Source organism: Geotrypetes seraphini, chromosome 3 (genome assembly GCF_902459505.1).
Source record: "Geotrypetes seraphini chromosome 3, aGeoSer1.1, whole genome shotgun sequence".
NCBI classification, from domain to species: Eukaryota; Metazoa; Chordata; class Amphibia; order Gymnophiona; family Dermophiidae; genus Geotrypetes; species Geotrypetes seraphini.
Genome location: NC_047086.1, coordinates 135,994,180 through 136,021,659, shown reverse-complemented (window position 1 = coordinate 136,021,659; position 27,480 = coordinate 135,994,180). Strand labels below are relative to the sequence as shown.

Here is a 27,480-nt window from a genome sequence, read left to right as displayed (position 1 = left end):
CATTAGAAAGAGCATATTTCAAACCCCCTAGAAAAGTGGACTTCATTTTTCAACGCAGGTTAACAATGGCTGAAAAAGGGGGACAAAGTTGGGAGACGTTGCCACGGCAATAACCTCTATTTCAACATAGTTCTGTCATTTTTAAAGTTACAGTTTTGTATTGATGTAGTATTACTACTACTCTATTGCGTTGGTCCATGGTGACATTGTCACTACCAGTTCAAGAATTTGAACTGGCAACCCCATCGCCATAGGGGTCACGCCCGATAGCTGTGCAATACCAGCCACGGGTGGGCCACTTCGTCCAGGTTCCCAAGCCTCGCATTTGGTTTCTTTGTCAAGTTTCCAAAGCCTTTTGTTGGTATCTTTCTGGTTCCAAAGCCAATGATTAGGGTGTCTTATCCTAGGTTCCCAAGCCTAAATTGGGTATCTTATATGGTTCCCAAGCCGAAGTGAAGTCCACTTTGATTTTAACTGCCAGCAATCTTTATAACATTCTGTTAAATTTTTGAGCCACTTTCTTCAATGCAGTTTCTGGAAATTGATATTGGCGACCGGATGATGCAACTGAAGGGGCACAAAGCATGCAGATGAGGTGTTGCTCTGGAACCCAACAAACGTCTTGCCTTTCTGGCCAATAAAATGAATGAGCTGGACCGTGAGGATGCATAAATTTTATCAATGCATCATTTTGTTCAATTGAGACTTCAACAACGTTGCCTATCCACCATTGATTATCGTAAGTACAGGCAACGTAGCAACCAGGAAAGATTTCGGAAACTTTCAAATTTGGAATGGTAGTATCAGAAATTTTGGCAACAAAATTTATTGTGTCATTTGAAACTTTGCTGACACGAACCGAGTTTGAGTCGACTGGTACAAATTGGTGGTGCTCTCTGGTACCGGCTACTGTGCTGCTTTCATGCCATCTTTCTTCTTGAAACTTTTTGCTTTCTTCAATTTCTTCTTTTGGAACATAAATGTATTTAACTCCGTGTATATTTTGGTCACAAAAGTTAAATAGATCCTTTGGCGTCAATATTTGATCCGTTGATGGTCTTTGGAGGCTAGCCCGGGCAGCCAGTCGTTTAGTTGTTCCACCAACTCCATTGCAGGATGATTTTCTGTGGCTAGTTCCAAAAAAATTCCATTCAGCCTCAATGTTGAAATCATTTCTGTGATTGCACAAATTCACAAAGTTCTTGTACTTTTTATATTGTGCAGCTGAGCCATCACTGAAGTAGTATATTTTGGTAATGTTTGTTTGAGTTACCAAAAATTCGATCAACTTTTGAATAAACACGTGTACAGATATCGTATCATGTTGCATATGATCAGAAATAATGCAACAGTTTACAACTTGCAATGTGCCCACTTCATTGAGGTAATATGCAACAAAAGGATGTACCGTAGCTTGTGAATTTTCCCAGTGAAAGCCTTGGGAGGCATCCTGTACAACAAATGAGTAATTTTCAGCGAAATCCATCAAAACTATCATTTCTGTTTCTTTTAAGCCTGTCTTCAACATCTTCAAATATTCACTTTGATGTTTTGAAATGAAATGGTGGCTTGTCAACTTCCAAATCTTGCTTGCAAGTCTTTCAATAAAGTTGTCCATGGTTAGTACGCTTGTTTCTAATGTTTCACGGTCAGCGTGAACCCATTGCTTAAATTCTGTTGATTCTTCTGGATCTAAATCCTTGAATATTTCTTCCAGGTATGCTGTTAGTGCTTCTTCACCAGGGCAGTTTTGACATCGTTGTAGCATACAGTCCTTGACATTTAGGTCGCACACAGTTTTTTCCATAAGAACTTTGTAGTTCTCTTTGACATTGGCGCCTTGTAGCATGAGCTTTACATTTTGATGTATCGTGCAGACACACACGGAGTGTCCACCTGATGCACCAACGGTTACACACCACTTTGGCCTGAGCTCACAGAATTTGGAAAAACCAATTTCAGTTCCGTATTTGTTACAGTACGCCATGTACAGCTCTTTTAAATTATTCAACAGCAGCCGCTTTTGCTTTTGTACTTTTAAACCATTGAGGCGGACTGAAATGCAATCTTTTTTGCCAGGACATATTCTGCTGAATTCATCGTCTTCGTAAAAATCTTGAACTCTATTTGCAATTTTTGCCAATTTTTGCATCAGGTATAGAACAAATGCCTTTCTCTTTCTGACCATGCGCTCTGAAACGCCAAACTTCATTGCTGTTTCCTTTATTGACCAACTTTTTGGGGCCATCGTCAATAATTGAACTTTCATTGACCTGTTGGATATTGCAATTTTCGTTTTCATTTCTTCAATGAGGTCAGTGTAATCTTCACATAACTTGCATTCTACAGACTGACGAGACGGCCCAACTTCTTCAGCTGAAACTCCAGCAGCAGATGTAATCTTCTTGGCTATCACATTCTGCACACGTTCAATTTTTCGTATCACATAGCCGGCTTTATCTCTACTAGCTAACCTTCGAATTTTCAATGGAGAGGTTCCTAAAGCAGTCAAGCTTTGATCAACTGCATCGGAGATGCTGATATCAAAATCGTCTGAAGATGAAGATGCTGCAGTAGCTTCACTCATTGAAACGTATTGGGCTTTGCACCTACTGCAAAGTTTCTGACCTGGCTTGATATTTATTTTTGCCACTTTTCTAAAATCATTAGACATGGCAAGATCGACTTTTAACAATCCACTTTGAACAATGTGATTTTTCTTTTCAAATGGATTACAACACGATGTTTGCTTTAATTCGTATTTGTCAAGATACTTTGCTTTGTGGTGGAGGCAGATTTGGTCTTTATCCATCAGTTCAACGTCGGAGCGCCGAGTGATAAGCAATTTTTCATCGGTTGACAATTTATGTAAAAAAATGAGCCCACATTTTTTAGAATAAAATGTGCCGTCATGACACTTTGACAACAATTTTTGCCCAATGGCACAGTCTGGCAGAAAAGGATTATTATTAGTCAATTCGTTGGCATCCATTTGAATTAATAATAATGTGGATCTGAAAACAAGTTGTAATTTGTGATCTGCATGCAACAAAATTATCACCTCAATTTCTAGTTAGGAATAATCATTAATTAAGAACACTATAATTGTACCCAAAGTTTGAGTAAAAATAAACAGGGAAAAACAGTGTGAAAAGTGACATAATTGTAAGTTGAAACGTAGGCCGTTGCCATGGTGACATCTCCCAATTTTGTCCCCCTTTTTCGGGCATTGTTAACCTGCGTTGAAAAATGAAGTCCACTTTTCTAGGGGGTTTGAAATATGCTCTTTCTAATGAGACTGATTTGAAAGAGTTTCTAAAAGGTATTTTTCTGTAAAAGCAGGCTGAAAATACCCTATTTTTGGCCTTTTTACACAAATTAGCAACTTTACACTTAATTTGTAAACTAATGGAAAGAGCTTGGAGGTTGAAATTGTACTTTTGAAAACAACGTTGTACTGAGACATGCGCCAAATTTCGCATTTATTACTCAATTATTGTGGGAGCTAAGTAATGTCAAACTTTGACTTTTTTTGGAGCACTAATTTTTTCGGCCAAGTTTACTGTAATTCAGCCATTAACTCAGTGCTCGACAAAAATTATTATTGGTAGCACTGAATAGAGCTCCAAAAGTTGTGCAGGGTAGCTAAGTTTCAGTTTTTTTGGAAACACAGCTCGTGAGATATTGTGTCTCAAAGTTGTCAGAATGTCACTGTCATACTGTATGTCATTGCAGTATGGGGTCAAACAAATGGCTATATCTCCACGAATATTCCACAGGCGAAACTAAAACTTTACCAAAGTTCGTTTGATACATGTGGGACTTTGTGCATAAAGTTTTATCAAAATCCGTGATGGTCATGCAGGGAGCCCTTGATCACTTGACATGAAAAAGTTAAAGGAATGGTCTAATATCTGGGAACTAAAATTAAATCGGAAAGAAGTAGGGAAATTGTAGATGCCTTTCAAGAGGCTGTGCTCAGACAAATTGTGACGGAACCCAGAGGGAAAAAGCGATATTGGACCTGGTTCTCACAAATGGAGAGAGTATTTCTAATGTTTGAGTGGGTGCCCACCTGGGAAATAGTGTTCATCAAACTGTTTGATATAACAGCTAAAGAGAGCGGTGACACAATTCAAAAATCTTAGATTTCAAACGTACGGACTTCAGTAAAATGGGAAATAAGAAAGAGCTGTTAGGATGGGAGGACATAAGAGAAATGGAAAAACAGTGGGCTAAGCCGAAAGGAGCAATAAAAATGGCTACTGACCTTTTATAAGAAGAAAATAAATTAAATAAAAACAAGAGAAATAGGAAACCAATATGGTTCTCCAAACTAGTGGCAGAGAAAATAAAGGCAAAAGAGTTGGGTTCCTGAAATATAGAGGAACCCAAGAAGAGGAGTTTAGAAAGGACTATCAGGTGAAACTGAAAGAAACCAAAAGAGATATGTCTGGTGAAAGCGTTAGAGCAACTGGCTAAAATGTAAAATAAGGAGGAAGATGAAAAATGGAATTGTGAGACTAAAAGATGCTATGAACCGATATGTGGAGAGTGAGGAAAAAGCAAACATGCTAAACAAATACGTCTGTTCTATGTTCACGGAAGAAAATACTGGAGAAGGACTGATATTGGCAAAGTTACACATGAAATTAGAGTAGATTCCACACCATTCATGGAGGAAAGTGCTTATGAATAACTTGATAAATTTGAAGGTGACTGAAGAAATGGGATCCATCCCAGGATTTTGAGAGAGCTCACAAGGGTCTGGTAGGTCCTATTAAAGATTTGTTCAACAAGTCTCTGGAGACATGGGTGGTTCCTGGGGATTGGAGAAGAGCCGATGTGGTCCCTAATCACAAAGTGGTTGCAGTGATGAAGCGGGAAACTACAGGCCGGTAAGCCTATTGTGACCATATGGCTCCAGATAAAAGGTTGAGACATCCGGGTTTTATTTCCATTGAAAGCAATGGAAGTAAGGAGAACAGATTGAGACATCTTGGTTGCTTTCAATGGAAGTAAAACCCGGATGTCTCAATACGTCCCCTTTTTTCTGGAGCCATATGGTCACACTAGATAAGCCTCACTTTGGTTATTGGAAAAATAATGGAAGCATTGCTGGAAGAAAGGATAATGAAATTCCTAGAATAATGTTTGGCATGGTAGTTAATGGAATTTGCTTGGAGGAAGGAAAGGTGAGTAATGGAGTCCTTCAGGGTTTGGTGCTGGAGCCGATCCTGTTCAATATGTTTGTGAGCAACATTGCTGAAGGGTTAGAAGGAAAGGTTTGCCTTTTTGCGGATGGTGCCAAGATTTGTAATAGAGTGGACACCAAGGAGGGAGTGGAAATCATGAAAAGGGATCTGAAAAAGTTAAAGAAATGGTCTAATGTCTGTGAACTAAAATTCAATGCAAAGAAATTCAGAGGAGCTGTATGTGCTGGGAGGTGAGAGGCTGATATGCACGGATGGGGAGAGGGATCTTGGGGTCATAGTGTCCGAAGATCTAAAGGCAAAGAAACAGTGTGACAAGGCGGTGGCTGTTACCAGAAGGGTGTTAGGCTGTATAGAGAGAGGCATAACCAGCTGAAGAAAGAAGGTGTTGATGCCCATGTACAGATTGTTGGTGAGGCCCCACTTGGAGTATTGTGTTCAATTTTGGAGACCGTATCTGGCAAAGGACATAAGATTTGAAGCGGTCCAGAGGAAGCAATGAAAATGGTAGGAGGTTTGCACCAAAAGACGTATGAGGAGAAACTGGAAACCCTGAATATGTATACCCTAGAGGAAAGGAGGGACAGGGGAAATATGATTCAGATATTCAAATACTTGAAAGGTATTAACGTAGAACAAAATTTTTTCCAGAGAAAGGAAAATGGTAAAACCAGAGGGCATAATTTGAGGTTGAGGGGTAGTAGGCTCATAGTAACATAGTAGATGACAGCAAATAAAGACCTGAATGGTCCATCCAGTCTGCCCAACCTGATTCAATTTAAATTTTTTAATTTTTTTCTTAGCTATTTCTGGGCAAGAATCCAAAGCTGTACCTGGTACTGTGCTTGGGTTCCAACTGCCGAAATCTCGGCTCTAGAGTAATGTTAGGAATTCTTCTTTATGGAGAGGGTGGGTGATGCTTAGAATGTGCTCCCCAAGGGAAGTGGTGGGGAGGAAAACGGTGACAGTTCAAAAAAGTGTGGGAAGAACACAGAGGATCTCTAATCAGAAAATAATGGTATATATTGAAGAACTAAGGCCAGTACTGGACAGACTTGCATAGTTTGTGTCCCGACCATTTGGTTAAAGAGGGCTTCGATGGCTGGGATGGTTTAGATGTGCTGGAGTGAGCTTTAAAGGACTAAGGCCAGTACTGGGCAGACTTGTGCGGTCTGTGTCTGTATATGGCCTTTTGGTTGAGGATGGGCTGCGGAGGACTTCAGTGGCTAGGAGGGTGTAGATGGGCTGGAATGAGCTTTGACAGAGACTTCAGTAGTTGGAACCCAAGAACAGTACCGGGTAGAGCTTTGGATTCTTGCCCAGAAATAGCTAAGAAGAAGAAAAAAAAAATTGAATCAGTTGGGCAGACTGGATGGACCGTTCAGGTCTTTATCTGCCATCATGTACTACCGTGTTTCCCCCATTATAGGACCTCCTCCTTTAGTAAGACACCCCCCTTTTTTTCCCCACCTGGGAAATATAAGGCTCCCCCCCCCCCGAAAATAAGGCACTATTTGGCAAGCATGTCTTGGCGATCCAGAGTACTGGTACAGTACCGTATGCGTGGTCACACAACTTCCTGCTTCCGCTGTCCAGGAAAACAAGCCCAGGAAAAGCCTCTGTACACCGAGGCCCTGATTCTCCAAAAGTGCGTCCCGATTTTAGGCAGCTGTAGACATCCTACAGCTGTCTAATCAGCCAATCGGGATGCACGTTTTTAAAAAAAAAATGCTCCCCAGGCAGGCCGCCCGGGAGAGGCGTCCTATACTAAACGCCGATTCTGTAACCGGCGACTTTAGAGAATCGGGTTAAATTAGACGCGGCCGCTATACTTATGGCAGCAAGGGATCTCCCTGCTGCAATATGTATAGCGGCCGCGGTTGTTGCGGCCGCCTGTCCCATCACCGGCAGGAGAATGCCTAACTCCTCCTGTCGGAACCCCTCCCCCCCCTCCCCTCCAAACTCGTAATCGCCGACAGGAGGATGCCCAACTCCTCCTGTCGGAACCCCGGACCCTCCTCCCCCCCCCAAACTCGTAATCGCCGACAGGAGGATGCCCAACTCCTCCTGTCAGAACCCCCTCCCCCCCAAACTCGTAATCGCCGACAGGAGGATGCCCAACTCCTCCTGTCGGAACCCCGGAACCCCCTCCCCCCAAACTCGTAATCGCTGACAGGAGGATGCCCAACTCCTCCTGTCGGAACCCCCTCCCCCCCAAACTCGTAATCGCCGACAGGAAGATGCCCAACTCCTCCTGCCGGAAAGCCCAACGACCCCCCGCCCCAACTAATCTCCCTCCCCCAACTAACCTTTCAATGTTGGTCAGCTGGACGGGTCTTGCTGCCGTCCAGCCGACGGGTCTGCCTCGTGGAAATGAGACGGCACGCCCCTTCCCGGCCCATCCCCGCTAAATCTAAGGCCTGATTGGCCCAGGCTGTAGAAGCCTGGACCAATCAGGCCTTAGGCATAGCGGGTCCGCCCATCCCCACTAATCCTAAGGCCTGATTGGCCAAGGTGCCTAGCCTGGGCCAATCAGGCCTTAGATTTAGCGGGGATGGGCCGGGAAGGGGCGTGCCGTCTCATTTCCACGAGGCAGACCCGTCGGCTGGACGGCAGCAAGACCCGTCCAGCTGACCAACATTGAAAGGTTAGTTGGGGGAGGGAGATTAGTTGGGGCGGGGGGTCGTTGGGCTTTCCGGCAGGAGGAGTTGGGCATCTTCCTGTCGGCGATTACGAGTTTGGGGGGGAGGGGGTTCCGGGGTTCCGACAGGAGGAGTTGGGCATCCTCCTGTCAGCGATTACGAGTTTGGGGGGAGGGGGTTCCGGGGTTCCGACAGGAGGAGTTGGGCATCCTCCTGTCGGCGATTACAAGTTTGGGGGGGAGGGGGTTCCGGGGTTCCGACAGGAGGAGTTGGGCATCCTCCTGTCGGCGATTACGAGTTTGGGGGGGGGGAGGGGGTTCCGGGGTTCCGACAGGAGGAGTTGGGCATCCTCCTGTCGGCGATTACGAGTTTGGGGGGGGAGGAGGGTCCGGGGTTCCGACAGGAGGAGTTGGGCATACTCCTGTCGGCGATTACGAGTTTGGGGGGGAGGGGGCTCGGGGTTCCAACAGGAGGAGTTAGGCATTCTCCTGTCAGTGATGGGACAGGCGGCCGCAACAACCGCGGCCGCTATACATATTGCAGCAGGGAGATCCCTTGCTGCCATAAGTATAGCGGCCGCGTCTAATTTAACCCGATTTTCTAAAGACGCCGGTTACAGAATCGGCGTTTAGTATAGGACACCTCTCCTGGACGGCCTGCCTGGGGAGCATTTTTTTTTAAAAAACATGCATCCCGATTGGCTGATTAGACAGCTGTAGGACGTCTACAGCTGCCTAAAATCGGGACGCACTTTTGGAGAATCAGGGCCTTAAATGTTTTTCTGGTTTGTGATACAGCTTTTCTGGTTTGTGATGACCTGTACCATATACAGGTAATAAATGTCTTTTTTTCAGCAATAAATGTGTACTGTATTCTTCTTCATGGAAAAATAAGACATCCCCCTGAAAATAAGACCTTGTGCATATTTTGGAGTTTTTAAAAATATAAGACAGTGTCATATATTCGGGGAAACAGGGTATATTACTTCAGTAGATGGAACCTAAGCACAGTACCGGGCAGAGCTCTGGGTTTCTGGCCCGGAAATATCTAAGAAAAAGGATAATTTATAATTGAATCAGTAATTTAAAGAGAAGGTATGGTTGTGCAGACTGGATGGACCATTCGGGTATTTTATTTGCCGCCATTTACTAGGCTTACTATGATGATCTGACACTTCCAGTTGATCACCTGTTTGGAGCGATGGCAAGATGCGTTGTCTTTTTGGAACCCAAACTGGCCTGGAAAAAGCTGCTGAGCTGATGGCATCATGCACTTTTACAGTATTGTGATGTAGTTGGTCCCGTTGACCATTCCATTGATGATGTGAAGACATCCGACGCCACTGGAAGTCATGCAGACCCAATCCATGACTTTCAAAAGATTTTTCAAGTGAGGTTCAGGCACTCAGTCTGAACTCCTCTCCAGGAAACCTCCTCATATAGTTGTGGAGATTACAGGGAAAGCAAGATGGAAGGAAAAGAAAAACTGGAGTCCCTATGGATAAAGATTCCAAGACAGAATGAAACAGACACTAAAATTGGCCTCTTATCGACCCCCAGCACAGACGGAAGAAGCAGACATAGAAGTGATAGAGGAAATCAACCATGAATGTAGAACAGGTAAAGTAACTATCATGGGAGACTTCAACTTTCCGGGGATAAACTGGAACCTGGAAACCTCAAACTGCAGCAGGGAAACAAAGTTCTTGGAAAAAATAGGGGACTGCTTCCTAGAACAAATGGTGGGAGAACCAACAAGAGGAACCGCAACCTTGGACTTAGTCCTAAACGGCATAACTGGAAGGACAACAGATGTGGAAGTCACGGTTCCGCTGGGGACGATCAATTTTAAAATTGGCATTGGGAAGGGGAAACGAATCAAGACCCTAACCACAACCTTTAACTTCAGAAAAGGGAATTATGACAGCATGAGAGCCATGGTTAAAAAACGGCTCAAGAAAAGGACAGCCGAAGTCAAAACGGTCGATCAAGCATGGTCTCTACTAAAAAAATACCATCACCGAAGCGCAGAATCTCTACATTCCGCAGATAACCAAAGGAAGGAATATTAGGAACAAAAGAGAACCAGCTTGGCAAACTAAAGGGGTGAAGGATGCAGTAAGGGAAAAGAGGAACTCTTTTAAAAAAATGGAAACGTGAACGAACGACGGAGGCCTGGAACAGTCACAAGGTCGACCAGAAGTGTCACAAGGTGGTAAGAGACGCCAAAAAGGTCTATGAGGAAAAGATTGCACAAGAAGCCAAAAACTTCAAGCCCTTTTTTAGATACATAAAAGGGAAAAAACCAGCAAAGAAGGCAGTGGGCCCTCTCGACGACCAAGGAAGAAAATGGTGCATCAAGGAAGACAAACAGATTGCAGATAGGCTAAACTCATTCTTTGCGTCTATCTTTACCAAGGAGAGGACACTGCATCAATGCCCGAAACAGGGAAAGTATTCAAGGGTGGAATTGAGGAAAGCCTCATCACAGTGAATGTGGACTTGGACATGATATACTATCAGATCGACAAACTAAGAAGTGACAAATTCCCTGGACCAGATGGAATTCACCCGAGAGTGCTAAAGGAACTTAAGGTAGAAATCGGAGAGCTATTACAATCCCTAGCTAATTTGTCAATTAGATCCGGGCAAATACCAGACGACTGGAAAATAGCAAATGTAATCCCAATCTTCAAAAAAGGATCGAGAGGAGAACCAGGCAACTATAGACCTGTGAGTTTTACGTCGGTGCCCAGGAAGATGGTTGAAGCACTAATCAAGAATAGCATAGTGCAACACCTGGAAAATCACGACCTAATGAGAGCCAGTCAACACTGCTTCAGGAAGAGGAAGTCATATTTGACGAATTTATTTCAATTTTTTGAGAAGGTGAACAAACATATCGACAGCGAAGACCCAGTGAATATAATATACTTGGACTTCCAGAAAACGTTTAACAAGGTTCCACACGCTAGGCTTTTGAGGAAACTACAAAGCCATGGAATAGAAGGGGATATACTAAAATGGATAGGCAATTGGCTGGAGAACAGATTGCAGAGGGTAAGCATAAATGGGAAGTTCTCGGACTGGGAAAAGGTGACAAGCGGTGTGCCCCAGGGCTCGGTTATTGGGCCCATCTTATTCAATATCTTCATAAATGACCTGGAAGAGGAAACAACAAGTAATATAATCAAGTTTGCAGATGACACTAAACTATGTCGGACAGTTGGGTCACACATGGACAGCGAAGTACTCCAGAGAGATTTGAACCAGCTAGAGAAGTGGGCGAAAAAGTGGCAGGTGAAGTTTAATATAGAAAAATGCAAAGTGATTCACCTGGGCAGGAAAAATAAGGAACATGAATATAAAATGTTAGGTGTGACATTGGGCAAGAGTGAACAAGAAAGGGACCTGGGAGTACTGATAGACAGGACCCTGAAGCCGTCAGCTCAATGTGCATGTTGGGCATGATAAAGAAGGAAATCATAAGTAGATCGGTGGACGTCATAATGCCACTTTACAGAGCAATGGTCAGACCACACTGTGTATCTAGCACTGGTCTCCCTACCTAAAGAAGGATATAACCCTGCTGGAAAGGGTGCAGAGGCGAGCCACGAAGCTAGTTAAGGGTATGGAGAATTTGAGCTACAAAGAACGCCTCAGAAAACTGGGCTTGTTCACCCTGGGGAAGAGAAGACTGCGAGGCGATATAATAGATTTTTAAAATAATAAAAGGATTCGACAAAATAGAACAAGAATCACCGTTATTCACGTTGTCAAATGTGACTCGGACAAGTGGTCATGGACTGAAATTGAAGGGCAACAGGCCCAGGACAAATGTCCAGAAGTTCTGTTTCACACAACGAGTGGTGGACGCTTGGAATGCTCTTCCGGAGGAGGTTGTGACGGAGACCACCATTCTGGGATTCAAGGACAAGTTGGATGCACACCTTCTTGCAAATCACATTGAGGGGTACGGGTAAACAGGGTCTTCATCAGGGAACACCTAGCTTAGCCTCCGCGTGTGCGGGTTGCCAGACTAGATGGACCTAGGGTCTGATTCGGTGAAGACATTTCTTATGTTCTTATGTTTATATTTATCAGGTATATTTAAATGGTTCATATTCAGACAGATGGAGTAATCCATGCGGGTTCCACAGGGTTCACCAATGTCTCCTATGCTTTTTAATATTTATCTTGCTGCTTTGGCTCAGAGATTATCTTCATTTAACTTGAAAATATTCAGTTATGCAGATGACATTACTATCGCAATACCCATCAATTGTTGTTTCTCAACTTCCAGGAATACAATTCAGGAGATTATTTTTACAGTGATTAATTGGATGAGGGAGTACAAATTAAACTTAATACTGATTAAACAAATTTTTTTTATGCTTCTCCTTCCAAAAAATTGACAAACGGAATTGCTAGTAGATGGGATAAATTATACCATTGATTCAGAAATCAAAATTCTAGGTATTTATTTGGATAGGAATTTAACCATGAAACCATTTACAAATGCTTTGGTCAAAAAATTGTTTTTCACTCTTTGGAAGTTACATACACGATAGTTTTTCTTTAGTCTGACTGCATTTAGAATATTAGTCCAATCTCTGGTACTTAGCATACTGGATTATTGTAATTCAGTTCATTTGGCAGGTCTTTGCACAAAATTCAGAATGCTGCAGTGTGTCTAATTTTTGATTTGAAGAAATCAGATCATGTTACTCCATATTATTGTTAACTTCATTGGCTGCCTTTTGAGGCCAGAGTTTGGTTTAAATTTGGGACTCTCTGTTATAAAGCCGTACATGGTCAGGCACCTGGTTATTTATTAGAGCAATTTACACTTTTTAAGGTGGATCGTCCACTAAGGATGTGTTCCCTCCAGTATGTGGATGTGGTTATAAGAAATTTTTGCACTGAGCAATTGCATATCAGGCCTTGGAACTGCGTATTTTGTTTCTTCAATTTAATATATGCAATTCTGAAAACTATTTAAGGCTTCCCTTTTTGTAAGATTTCTAGGAAAGTAAGAAAGATGATATTTCTTTTGTACTAATTGTGGTGTTAGCCCCACAGGCCAAACTGCAGGCACCGGCAATGAACTGTTGATAAGCTGACACTGATATGACATTCGTCTGACTACTTAATGCAGTAGCTGACGTGAGGTCAACTTGTGAATGGTCAATGAAATGCATCAAAGTGCATGGTCTTCGCATGATGTTGATATATGTGGATGACCGGACTGAAGCTTATCTACCACTGAACCCATCGCTTTCTTGTTTTGTACAATCTTTACTACTGCGCTGTGACTGCAGCTCTCTTTGCTGGTGATCTGGTGGCACAAAAATCCTTCCTCATTGACACGTGAATTTGCTCATCCTGCATCAGGTTCTGAGTCTTGTTCATGGTTGATGCAGAAAGTGTACAAAACAAAAAAAAGCCAGTGTGTTTTATAGCTGCCCTGTTACCTAGACATCTGGACTGTGATTGACTGATGAAAGCTGCCTCCTGATTGGTCAGAAATAACATGTGCTGAGTGGACAATCTCGTTCCAGTTTTGAAACATGATCTGTAAAAGTTATAGTAGCTATGTTCAAGTATCAACAAAATTGTAAAATTAAAAAGTTGATTGTGATAGCCAAATGTATCCTGATAATGTGGTACACAGATTAATCTATTGGGTCAACAAAGAAATTTAAAATAAAAGGTAAGAAAGTTGAAAGAATGCAACCCGTACTGAGCTCTTTGGGGAGAACGGGATAGAGAGACAAATTATAAATAAAATTCACAAGTTGTTCCAGACTTTTGCACACCACTGTAGTTCTTGGCTACTTCTCTTCCCTATTTTAATAACATAATGTTATACTTGCTATTATAATCCTGTATATTATTGATAATCTCTCTCTCTGTACATATATCCAGGACAAGGTATAGTCGGGCTCGGAAGCCTTGTTTTCTTGTTTTTCTGGAATGCTTGCTTTGGATATTTGTGAGGTATGATATGTTTGAAGCAATCTCCTGAGGAAGCTGGAGAGATGAGACATGGATCTATGATGGGACATATCTTTTTGGGAGTCTGAGAATGGATGTATGCAGTGATTTTTGCATTATGGCTATATCACATAAGGTGTGGATTAAACTGGATGTCTGACATTTGGACTGAATAATGCTTTCATTGCCTGGATTCATATACAGATAAGTTTCATTTTCTTGTGTTTTTATGATCATCACTGTAAGTGATCTGAATCTTCCTATAATGTGCAATGTTTGAAAACAATGACCATATGCCCTGCTGTATGGTCAAATTTAGTATTCTAAGCACATAAATTCTTTAATTATGAGCACATTTGGATTTTTTTATATTAATATATGTATTAAAAATATTGTCCTGGATATGTGTGTTCCTATCTTCACTGGCGCTCCCCTCCAGTACCGTAATCTCAGTTGCCACTCCTTAACCTTCTTCACTTGGGGCCTAATGTTCTGCATTAGGGTATTTAACCCCCTCCCTTTCTGAACACTGCCCTGACTTGGCAGGTTAACAGTAGCACCATCTACTGTAAGGTGGCCCAGCTTCAACCTCAGTGAGAAGATCCTATGGAAATTCATCCACATAACACTCATTCTCTCACAAGTATGTTGTCATAAACTAGCTTAGCTTTGAATGGTGCCATGTGTGACTTTTTTTAATTGGACCACAAGTTTCAGGAAAATTATAATATCAAAGTAATGGTAGCAGTGTGAAAGAACAGATCTCATTTGTATCTCCAAACATTACAAAATTCCATGATTGAGACAATTGCCAGGAGGAAAATATTGATTTCCATGACAAGGTTTCAGTTAGTGGGGGGTACTGGTGGAATTCTGCAAAGTTTATTTGTAATGTTTTGCATAGAATTCTCCTATCTTGATGCCTAAAATTCCTTCCTGCCTTTTCCTTTCTCAGGTTCCACCCTCCTCAGTTCCCTTTCTTATTCCAAACTACAGTTCTGTCTTCCTCTATATCCCATCTCTCTTGTATTTTACTCTGAATCCCCTCCTTGGGCCCCCATACATTGGCCTCTCCTGTCTCTGTCTCTCTCTGTCTCCCCCCCCCCCCAATCCGCTTGCAGTCCAAGTTCCATGCCCCCTCCTATCCCCTCCCCCCACCTGCACGCAGACCAGGCCTCCTACACAGCCTCAACTACCATGATCCCATCTCCCCAGCACGCCACGCTGAACACTGGCTCCCAATTAGCCAACGCTGTGCATTCAAGGCCCTGGCAATAGCACACAAAAGAATTTATGCCACCACCCCCTCCTACATAAAATCCAAGCTACCCATCTACATCCTCACCCGTACCCTCTGCTCAGAAACGGAGATACACCTATGCATTCCCCCCGGAAGGTCCCTCCTCTCAGAAACCTCCCACAAACGCTCCTACAGCCACTTCATTCCCCAACTCTGGAACCAACTCCCACCTCAACTCAGACTACAGAACTCACTAATGACATTCTGGAAAATGGTAAAGACCCTCCTCTTCAACTAAAGGTCACCCTCAGTCTACACCCAACCCCTTAAACCTCACCTCTACCCTTCTTTCTCCATTCTAATCTTCTGCCTAAATTTCTGTATAGTCCACTCTCAGCCTATACTCAAATAACTTGTATCTAAACTAAACTACTTATATTTAAACTACTGTTCTTAATTTGCTGTATAGTCCCTATATTTACACTGCTGCACAGTCTCGTATATTCAAGTATTTAAATCTACTGTATAATATTGTATGTCCAATTCACTCCATTGTGAATGTTTACTTGTAAACCGTTCTGAGCTACTGGGAGAACGGGATAAAAATCTAAATAAATAAATAAAATGTTCCCTCCTCTCCCCCCAAAATAAAAAAGTTTATGGCCTAACATCCATGTCCCTCTCCCCTCCTCCCCCTTCATGGCTCTGACCTCTCTCTCTGACTGAGACACCCTCCCCCCCCTCCCCCGGTGAAATCAGACATACCTGTGGGCTTCCCAGAGCAGCAGCAGCAGCCGGCAGAGGCTGCTTGTGGCCAGCCCTGTCAGGGCCTTCCATTTGCCGCGTCATCTATCTACAGGAAGTGATGTGGCTGAGAGAAGGCCCTGGTGGGCCCGATCACAAGCTGCTCATTCACAATGTTTCCTCTGCTGGTCAGCTGCTGCCACTACTGCTTCCTTGGGAGGCCAGCAGGTATGTCTCAGAGGGAGGGAGAAAGGCCAGACCTGTGCGGGGGTGAAGGAGGGGATGGACAGAACTGAAGGTTTGTGTAGAATTCTGCGCAGCATGTGCAAAATTCTGTGCAAATTCTGTACTCTGCAGTTGCACAGAATCTGCTAGGAGTAAGTGAGGAACTGGGTATCTAAATAGCAGATAAAATTTAGTATAAACAAGTGCTGCAAAGTGATGCGTGTAAGGAAAAAAATGCTAAATGTTAGTATTGGTTTATAAATTTTATTCTTTAAAATTCCTAGATGATCATAAACCAGTGTTGGTGTACTGTTCTTATGGAGTTTTGAAACAGGTGACAAGTTGATGTTTTGACACTGGATATAATTGGCTATACTGGTGTAATGCATTCTCTGATATGTATCCTATTACCACAGTTAAGAGGTTAGGAGGGAAATCTTTTTTTCTGTAGTTAGTTGGGGGATTCATGTTAATAAGTGAATAACACAGTTGCAGATCTGGCTCTTGAAATGAGTTCAGTTGCTGTAGATTAATGTGCAAATTTGAGAAACTTAGGTAGAGACATACTCGTATACAGTAGAATCTCATCTAACTGGCATTCAATTAACCAACATTCTCAACCAACCAGGAGAAAAAAGGTCTCCTGCACTCCTCAAACAACCTATAAACATCCCCCACTCCCTCCCTTCTTCCAGCCCTCAAAGCAGCAGCGGCAGCTGTCCTGACAAACCCCCTTCCTCTGAGCCCCGAAGTAGCAGCTGGTCATGACACCCCCCTCCCTCCCTTACCGAAGGAGTAGCAGCCAGACTGTAAACAGAAGAAGCGTCGTAAATGGGATGCTTCTGGCCAGCTCCAGCAGGGCCTTTCCTCTGCCACATCACTTCTTAAAAACAGGATGTGATAGACAAAAACTGTTTTCAGATTTAGTCAGCATATGGCCCTTGTTAAGGTACAGGAGGCAGAACTCCAGTTGCAAAATGCTTGTTGACCAGTGTAATTGGTCAGGCTGCCGCCCTTTGTAGGACATAGGCAGCTTGTTTTATTTCATATTCTGTATGTGTTGTTTTTTGTTTGTTTGTTTTTAAACAACTAGCTGCCAACTGCCTTGGGTTGCATGTTTGAGAACAAATGATAGGAGAAATGATCTTAGGGGGCTTTAATGTACTGTATGTATGTTCAGTCTTTCATATACAGAATAATAGTATAATGCAGGAAGTATTCTCTTCAAATTTTGCATGCATCTTAAATTGATTCAAGTACTATAATATTGTTCCAAAGCAGTTTAAATTATATTTAGAGCTCCTGGAAATTCATGTTGAAGCAGATAATGTAACAGCACCTGTTATACAACATAGTCACTGCAGGGAAAGTTTATGGATGACAGTTGCAATAACAGTAAACTAGTTGTAGCAACAGACGTCATAATCCATTACTTTGAAAAACTGAATAATATACCGACTGACTTTGTAGTCCCAACAGACTTGTTTTTAACATAACATTAAAACATCATAAGATCCCAAAAGTAGAAAGATTCCAGGATGCTTATCCACAGAGCTAAGCAGAGTTTCCCCGTCTGTGTTAATGCAGGACTTTACAATACTCGATGGCAGGTTGCCATGATGCCTAGAAATTGGATCCTATTTGTCTTGGCTGCAAAAACAGGCTTTCCTCCACATGACCTGCAGAGTGTAGGAAGAGCTTGTTGAAATCATACTTTCAAATTTTGTGGGATTAATGGTTTGAAACCATGAGATAAACGAGCTGCTCTTACACTGTGCGGCAAATGTTCATGAGCTCAGCAGTCGCATGATGCCGATGGAAGGAAAGATTTGGTTTTTGAGGCCAAGGTAACCAGGCAAGATTAGCAATAAAGAGGATGGGTGTACTTTGAATCAGTTGGCTCAGGCTAGTTAACTCTAGAAATAACTGGGGAGAGGGTGTTTTGAGATTATTGGGTATGTGCTGGCTGAGAGAGAGGCAAGATGAGTGAAAAACTGGTTGGAGGGGAGGAGGGGGACATGAGATTAAGACTGGTGAGGCTAGGGCCATGTTGGTAACTCTGAGTCATTAGTCTTTATCTATCAGGAGGTGATATGCTGTTAACAGCACCCTTTGGTGTGAAGTAGAGGCCTGTTGCGCTATTCTACAACACTGGGAGAAGCCATTAAGAGAGCCTGTTCTACTAAGCTTTTCTAGAAAAATCAGGCCCTAATGAACTGGAGCAGATCTCTAAACTTAACTGATGCAAGTGTGTGGAGGAAAGAGCAGTAAGAGATTTTTATCTGCTGGTGTCTAAAATCAAAGAAAGTTTTTCAATTCTTGCCCTAGTGTTTGATAAACCTTTTGCCTAGTTACTTGTCCAGACTTTTATTTATTTTTTTTTTAAATCCAACTGTTAACTGCTTTTACTACATGTTAGCACCAAATTCTAGCACTTAATTGTGTAAATAAAAAAAATAGAGAAAAATATCTTAGTCATATTTTCTAGTTCTTGTATTCAATCATGTGAAAAAAATTAGGACACCCCTTGAAATATTCAGTTTTTTTCTTAAGAAATGTTAACATATCGAAGTCAAATTTAAAAAAAAAAAATTATCTCTGGAAAAGAAAGTGATGTAATTGCAGGTAAACAACAAACATTTTCCTTGATTTACTCATGAAACAAAAAGATATCAACTAAAATGTATATTCTAACTTGAGGAATAATTTAGGACACTTACACCTGTGTGTGATTTGAGCCACTTTATCACATCAGGTTCACATGATTAGAACATCTTTACTCAGCATTTAGAAGGAGGTTTGCCCTACTTAAACCTCAGACATTTAGTTTGGTGTGCTCATGACTGCTGCAGTGAGAATGAACACCATGGTGAGATCAAAAGCGCTGTAGAAATAATTAATAGTAGTAGTATTAGCTGTCTGAGGGCTGCAAAAAGAAGATTGTAGCAGCTTATAAGTCTGAAAAGGGATTTAAAAAGATCTCAAAAGAATTTGACATTAGCCATTCCACAGTCCGGAAAATAGTGTACAAGTGGAGGACTTTCCAAACAACTGCCAATATGCCTAAGTCTGGCCGTCCAAGCAAGTTGGCCCCCAGAGCAGACCACAAGATGCTAAAAGAAGTCTCCAAAAACCCTAAAATGTCATCACAGGGTCTATTTCAGGCTTTTGCTACTGTTGATGCCGTTACAATCAGAAAGAGACTGTACAAATTTAACTTGCATGGGAGGTGTGCAAGGAGGAAACCTTTGCTCTCCAAGAAAAACATGAAGGCCAGACTGAAGTTTGCCAGAGAGAACATAGACAAACACCAATACTTCTAGAATAGTGTTCTATGGACAAATGAGTCTAAAATTGAATTATTTGGACATATTTGGCGTGCACCAAAAACAGCATTCCAGGAAAAGAACCTCATACCAATTGTGAAGCATGGAGGTGGAAGTGTGGTTTTGGGATGCTTTGCTGCAGCAGGACCTGGCCAGCTCACCATCATAGAATCCTGCATGAATTCTACCATGTATCAGAGGGTGCTTGAGGAACATTTGAGACTATCTGTAGGAAAATTTAAGCTGAAGCAGAACTGGACCCTGCAACACAACAATGACCCAAAACATACCAGTAAATCCACCAAGACTGGCTGAAAACTAAGAAATGGAGAGTCCTGGAGTGGCCGAGTCAAAGCCCTGATCTTAATCCCATTGAGACGCTATGGGGTGATTTGAAATGGGCTGTACATGCAAGAAACCCCTCACAGCTGAAAGAATAGGAGTGGGCCAGACTTGTCGGAGACTAGTAGATGGCTACAAGAAGCGTCTCACTTATTTCAGCCAAAGGGGGTACCATTAGCTATTTAGAGTGTAGGGTGTCCTAATTTTATATCTTAGTTAGAATATACACTTTTGTTTCATGAATAAATCAAGAAAAAGTTTTGTTGTTTACCTGCAATTACATTACTTTCTTTTCCAAAGATAAATAAATAAAAGATTTGACATCAATATGTGAACATTTCTTAAGAAAGAACTGAATATTTCACGGGGTGTCCTAATTTTTTCATATGACTGCATTTTGAAAGAGTAAACAGACTTGTGTTTATCCATTTTACTCAAAATGTACAAATCTCTATCTCTCCTCAGCCCTCCTTTTCCAAGCTGAAGAATTCTAATCTCTTTAGCCTTTCCTTAGAGTTATCTCTTTCTGATTTTGGTTGCCATTCTGTTTCATATCGGTCTGCATGGAAGGCACTGATCTGTTGAGTTTCATATCAATTGACGGGCTATCATATTTATGGATATGATAAACTGCCTTTCTGTGATACAGACAAAGCAGTTTACATTTATTATAGGTACTTTCTCTGTCCCTAATGAGTTCACAATACAGTGGTGCCTCGCATAACGGACGCCTCGCACAGCGAACGCTGCGCACAACGAACTTTATGTCTTGATTCGTACAACGAACTTCGTTTCACACAACGAAGTCGCCCGAGCTGCATCCTTCCGCGCAGGCACTGCGCTTAACTGCCCTCTCTCCGCCTGGCTCCCTCTTGCCCCCCCCGACTCCCCGACACGATCGGGGCAAGAGGGAGCCCAAGCCCTCTTGCCCCCCCGACTCCCCGACACGATCGGGGCAAGAGGGAGCCCAAGCCCTCTTGCTCCGCCGATTCCCCAACTCCCCGACAATATCGGGCCAGGAGGGAGCCCAAGTCCTCCTGGCCACGGCGACCCCCTAACCCCACCCTGCACTACATTACGGGCAGGAGGGACCCCAGGCCCTCCTGCCCTCGACGCAAACCCCCCCTCCCCCCAACGACCGCCACCCCCAAGAACCTCCGACCGCCCCCCAGCCGACCCGCGACCCCCCTGGCCGACCCCCACGACACCCCCAACCCCCTTCCCCGTACCTTTCTGTAGTTGGCCGGACAGACGGGAGCCAAACCCGCCTGTCCGGCAGGCAGCCAACGACGGAATGAGGCCGGATTGGCCCATCCGTCCCAAAGCTCCGCCTACTGGTGGGGCCTAAGGCGCCTGGGCCAATCAGAATAGGCCCGGGAGCCTTAGGTCCCTCCTGGGGGCGGGGCCTGAGGCACATGGGCCCAACCCGACCATGTGCCTCAGGCCCTGCCCCCAGGAGGGACCTAAGGCTCCCGGGCCTATTCTGATTGGCCCAGGCGCCTTAGGCCCCACCAGTAGGCGGAGCTTTGGGACGGATGGGCCAATCCGGCCTCATTCCGTCGTTGGCTGCCTGCCGGACAGGCGGGTTTGGCTCCCGTCTGTCCGGCCAACTACAGAAAGGTACGGGGAAGGGGGTTGGGGGTGTCGTGGGGGTCGGCCAGGGGGGTCGCGGGTCGGCTGGGGGGCGGTCGGAGGTTCTTGGGGGTGGCGGTCGTTGGGGGGAGGGGGGGTTTGCGTCGAGGGCAGGAGGGCCTGGGATCCCTCCTGCCCGTAATGTAGTGCAGGGTGGGGTTAGGGGGTCGCCGTGGCCAGGAGGACTTGGGCTCCCTCCTGGCCCGATATTGTCGGGGAGTTGGGGAATCGGCGGAGCAAGAGGGCTTGGGCTCCCTCTTGCCCCGATCGTGTCGGGGAGTCGGGGGGGCAAGAGGGCTTGGGCTCCCTCTTGCCCCGATCGTATCGGGGAGTCGGGGGGGCAAGAGGGCTTGGGCTCCCTCTTGCCCCGATCGTGTCGGGGAGTCGGGGGGCAAGAGGGCTTGGGCTCCCTCTTGCCCCGATCGTGTCGGGGAGTCGGGGGGGCAAGAGGGCTTGGGCTCCCTCTTGCCCCGATCGTATCGGGGAGTCGGGGGGGCAAGAGGGCTTGGGCTCCCTCTTGCCCCGATCGTGTCGGGGAGTCGGGGGGCAAGAGGGCTTGGGCTCCCTCTTGCCCCGATCGTGTCGGGGAGTCGGGGGGGGGGGCAAGAGGGCTTGGGCTCCCTCTTGCCCCGATCGTGTCGGGGAGTCGGGGGGGCAAGAGGGCTTGGGCTCCCTCTTGCCCCGATCGTGTCGGGGAGTCGGGGGGGCAAGAGGGCTTGAGCTCCCTCTTGCCCCGATCGTGTCGGGGGTGCCAGGGACCACACGGAGTCACCCACCGTACCACCCGATTCGGGTAAGCGCAGGTATCGGTGGGTGGCTTATTTGCGGGGGGGGTGCCTTATTTTACATTTTTTTCTAAAAAGGGGGGGCTGTCTTATTTGATGGCCCTGCCTTATCATCGGGGAAACACGGTAGAAAAAAAAAAAAAATGAACAGTTAAGTCCCAGTTTTTGCCGCTGAGACTCTGCCCTCTCTCACTGTAAAATTAGACTCTACTTAGTCTGTCTTTAAATTTAAAAAATGTGTGTTGTTTTAAAAAACAATTATGTTTTTAGATGTATCTAAATAAAAATAATAACCAAAAATTTATCTTTTTTTATGTCATCTTAGCATATTTTATGCTGCAGAACGAATTATTTTTTTTTACATGTATTCTTATGGGAAAACGCGTTTCACATAACGAACGTTTCGCATAACAAACTTGCTCCTGGAACCAATTAAGTTCGTTGTGTGAGGCACCACTGTATATATATTTTTTGTGTTTTGTTTTGTAGCTGGGGCAGTGGAGCATTAAATGACTTGCCCAGCCTCTCGGCTTACTCCTCTAACCATTAGGTTACTGATGATGAATACTGATGATGGTGGCATTTTAAAAAGTGTTAGCTCATACCTTTTATGTGCTGAGTATATTTATTGATTTTATGTGCTGAGTATTGATTTATTTAAATTGTTAAAATAATTTTCTGTACCACACTTCCACAAGATTCAAGTAGTTTACAGTACAAAATGTAGTGTTAAATGCTTTCTTAGATTATCAAGATTTTGAATATGCGCAAACATTTAGGGCCTGTTTTACAAAGCCACGCTAGCAGCTGTTGCACGGTAACGGCCCCGAAGCCTATAGAAATTTAAAGGGCTTTCGGGGCTGTTGCCACGTGGCAGCCGTTGTACGGCTTTATAAAACAGGCCCTTAGGGGTCCTGACTTCATGAATTCTGAAACTTGATTAGAAACAATAGCTGATACATTCTTGCTACTATTTGTTTTTATTGTAGGAATTGACTTCAAAATCAAAACAGTTGAACTACAAGGAAAAAAGATCAAGCTACAGATATGGTAAGTGATGATCAGTATTGCTGCTATCATTTTTTTAAAACTCTATAGAATACTTACTGTATCTTAATATCTGTTTTATTTCTACTGTGGTAAAGTGTTAAGATTTAGAAATGAAATGTAGAAATTCAGCTTTTGACTGTCTCTGCTCTAACCAAGGCCAGTGTCATGGTCTGTTAACTTTGGCAATGAAAATGGTGCTAGAAGCTTCAGTTCACTTATATGAATGTCTCATGTGATACTATAGCTATGATTGCAAAACTTAGGGCTCCTTTTACAAAGGTGCGCTAGCGTTTTTAGCGCGCGCTAAAGATTAGCACACGCTAATCGAAAAATACTAACGCAAGCTCTATGGAGGCGTTGGCGTTTAGCACTTGTGGCATTGTAGCACACGCTAAGCGTGCACTAAAACCACTAGCGCACCTTAGTAAAAGGAGCCCTTAATCTTTTCCACAGATTTGGTGCAAAATATGGAAATTCAGGGATGGGCAAGGAACCTCCTATATGATTTCCTCCTCCCACTCTAGCTGTTCTGCTCAACTAATCTATTTGGTCAGAAGCAAAAGAACGGTAATGCTTTGAGTTGGGACCCACCTGCAATTTGAATCAGGGGTAGCAGAACACAATGTTAGAGGGGCCAAACAAAGTAACCTCAAGTTTCAAGTTTATTTAAGGCTTGATATATCGACCCTCATTGTGCATCTGGGCTGTTTATGTATAAATAGATACTACATAATACAAGAATAGAGAGAGAATAGATGAGTCGGAGAAAAGAGGAACTACAATAAATAGGACAGAAAGAAAATGGTATTGGCATTCCTTGCAGGCTGCTGCCTCCGCTACTTCGCGCCCCCCCCCCCCCCCCCAGCTTTTTAATTGCTGATGCTATCTATGTTGGGCAAAATATTGGTCAGTTCACGGCCCCAGTGGCCACCCTGTCCTGCTACCTGTTTGAACCATACTGTATTATTTTGATCCAGGTAGTAGAAACAGACAAGGCTCGAGGTGCTACTCTTCTACTGCTGCCAGATGAGTTGAGGACACAGCCTAGTGTGGAGGATGAGATTTAAGGTGGGAAAGGAGGTGAAAAAGCAGATAAGCTTTTTTCAGAGGAGGGGATTAAAAGATCAGGATTGGTTAAAGGAACTTAAGAGATTTAATAATAATGATAATAATAACTTTATTTTTATATACCGCCATACCATAAACTGTTCTAAGTGGTTTACAAGGGAAGAGACTGTATACAGACAGCGACATTACAGAGAACTTTCAAATTTACATTGGCATGTTAAGTTTAGTCAGGTTTATCTGGAAGTGTTTTAGAAGTACATCAGGTTGAAATGGGGTCAGAGAAATTTGTCAAAGAGAGAGGTTTTTATTGACTTTCTAAACGTTTGGTATGAAAGTGCGTTTGAGATGAAGTTGGTTAAACATTTATTCCATTTGCCTGCTTGGAATGATAGTGTTCTATCGAGGTATCTCTGGTAGGTGCAGCCCTTTAGGGATGGAAAGTAAACAAGTAGGTACTGCGTGTATTAGTTGTGCCTGGGAATTCAAATTGGTGAGACAGGTTGGGGATGAACCTGTTATGGTTTTGAAGCAAAGGCAAGCAAACTTAAAAAATGACCCTTGCTTCCACAGGCAGCCAGCTCCCTGTTTTGCTTTGGTCCTCTTCTTCTTGACCTGATCCTTTTCCACTTCCTTCATTTTCTGTACTGATGAGCAGCATCCTTCCCCGAACAAAAGGGAAAATGTTAATCAACAAGCAGGGTTAAGTCAGGCACACAAATGGGCACTACTTTGTTGTGCAAGAAGAAATGGAAAAAAATTCTCAAGATGCACTACTGCTTGTGAATCCAAGGGGCTTATCTATTTGATATATATTGGCCAAACATCTCAGATTTTCAAAATGAGAATATTGAACATTGTTTTTGTGTAGTTAATAATAAAATGGAAGTGCCTGTGCTACAACACTATGCAGTTGGGTCATAAATTTGATGAGTTATCCTTGAACAAGCAAGCAGATATTCTCTCATGTGAGGTGACATCATCCATGGATCCCGGTATGGACAGTGGTAAAAGTACAATGCCACTTTAAGATTTTAGAAACTTTGTAAGTGCCTTCCCACACGACGTCGGCTCATGGTGCCTCAGTTCTTCGTTTTCCACAGAGCAAAGTAGTACTATATTTTTTTGACTCCATCCAAAACGCGTTGCCTTCTTATCAACATTTTTCTATTTTTGCCCTTCAGCTTTATTTCTTTCTTTGTTTTTCTCAGTATCATCGAGTTTTTTGACCTCATTGCTGAGATTTTTCCATTCATGTCTAAACCTTTGAGTAGTTTCAAAAAATGCCGTCTGTGCTAGTGCCCTATTTCAATCACTGACCCGCACATTTGGTGCTTAGTGTTTGGGACCTGAGCATTGAGTAGACACTTGTACTCGTCCTGCACTACAGAAAAGCTTGTTAAAGGCTTGACTTATCCAGCAGGAGACTTCTGTGATAAATCCGAGCCATCGGTACCGATTGTATCAGCATCAACATCGGAAGATGTTCCTCCGTTGGGTAAGCCCGCTAAGAAGCCATCCTCCTCCCAACAAGCGTTGCAAGCCTCTACAGCAGTGTCTTGCAAACTTTTGCAAAGCCATGACAAACGTGGTGGCCGTGGTTCAAAGGCATCCAGAAGTGTGTACATGTCATGTTGACGTCTGTCTATGAGCAAAGGCCCTCCAGATGGAGCCCTAATTCACCAGTGGGGGCTGCTGGAAGGGAAGAGGTGCAGAGAGAAGAAGAGGCGCTGGCACCGGCTGACTGCCTACTGGATGTGCCTCTCGTACCACAGCACACAGTTTGTGATAACACTGCTCTACAGCATCAAGTCCCTTGATGCAGGCCAAGCATTGATGCCATCGGTCTCATTCAGTGCAGGCTGTGTCTCCTATGGGATGTGTATCCTCTTCGAGGCCTCCCATCCCTCGACACTCTGCAGCACCAATGGTACCAGCTGTTGAGCCAAGGGTACCGGTATAAATCTTCAGAGAACAACAGAATGAGTTTTTCTGGAGGGAGCTTGATAAACTTTTTAAGTTGCATTTAGCACCGGTGCTTACATAGACTCCTTTTGTACCGGCCTAACCTGAGCATATCACTTCAAAGCCACATGGTACTGATTGTTGAAGTGTTAAGTTTTCCTTTGTTTTTACAAAAGAAAAATAAATTGACATGTCACAGAAATCAGGTTGCTGCTTTTTCCATAGTATATCATAATGATCTGGAACTTTGATACTTATTTGAAAATGCCTCATCTGCTTTTGAGCTGAATATAACTGAATTTAAGCATTATACTTACATTTCTTGGTTACAATTCCTTCTTTAGCACAAGAGAACAGAAAATGCCAGTGTAGAGTGTGCCTTAGTACAGAATTGAGATTATCTCCAGCATATGGAGTGGCCTAGTGGTAGAGCTACTGCCTCTGCACCTAGAGGTGGTGAGATTGAATCTCAGCACTGCTCCTCGACTCATTTTCATTTACATCACATGGGTATTTAAACATCTCTATCATATCTCCCCTCTCCCGCCTTTCCTTCAAAGTATACAGATTGAGATCTTTAAGTCTGTCCCCATACGCCTTATGATGAAAACCACACACCATTTTAGTAGCCTTCCTCTGGACCGACTCCATCCTTTTTATATCTTTTTGAAGGTGCAACCTCCAGAATTGTACACAATATTCTAAATGAGGTCTCACCAAAGTCTTATACAGGGGCATCAATACCTCCTTTTTCCTACTGGTCATACCTCTTCCCTATGCACTCTAGTATCTTTTAAATTAGTGGTTCAGTCTTCAATTCTATCTGCCCTTGATTACTGCAATATCATTTACTTGGCATCTTATAAGAAAATCTTAAATCGTATTACAGTAATACAAAATACGGCAGTGGTTTGATTTTTGGGTTTAAAAAACATGTGATCAGGCGAGTCCTTTTTATTAACAACTTCATTGGTTGCCATTTGAAGCAAGAATTTTGTTTACTGTATATACTCTAATATTGGGCCAAAAAAATGGGGGTCTCGTCCTATATTTGGGTCATCAACCCCCTGTGATTTGCTATTTTCCTAGGTTCTCAGACTTCTCCAAAACACTTTGGTGGCAGGGGTGGGCTATGTGGCTGGCACACTTTATGATGTAATTAGAGTCATTGCAAGAGTCTCCACATATTCCATCTCCGCCTGATGCATACTGCAGATCAGACAATGGGTGGGTGATTGTGCGGGAGTCAGGGATT

The 27,480-nt window shown here is 43.5% G+C and overlaps 1 protein-coding gene across 1 annotated transcript in view; it reads left to right on the top strand.

The window, feature by feature from the left end:
* The window catches only part of RAB10 (RAB10, member RAS oncogene family), a 159,640-nt gene that overhangs the window by 36,201 nt on the left and 95,959 nt on the right, over positions 1-27,480 (top strand). The window contains exon 2 of the mRNA XM_033936157.1: positions 23,135-23,195. Coding sequence (XP_033792048.1) covers positions 23,135-23,195 — 61 coding nt within the window. The remainder of the gene's footprint in view (positions 1-23,134; positions 23,196-27,480) is intronic.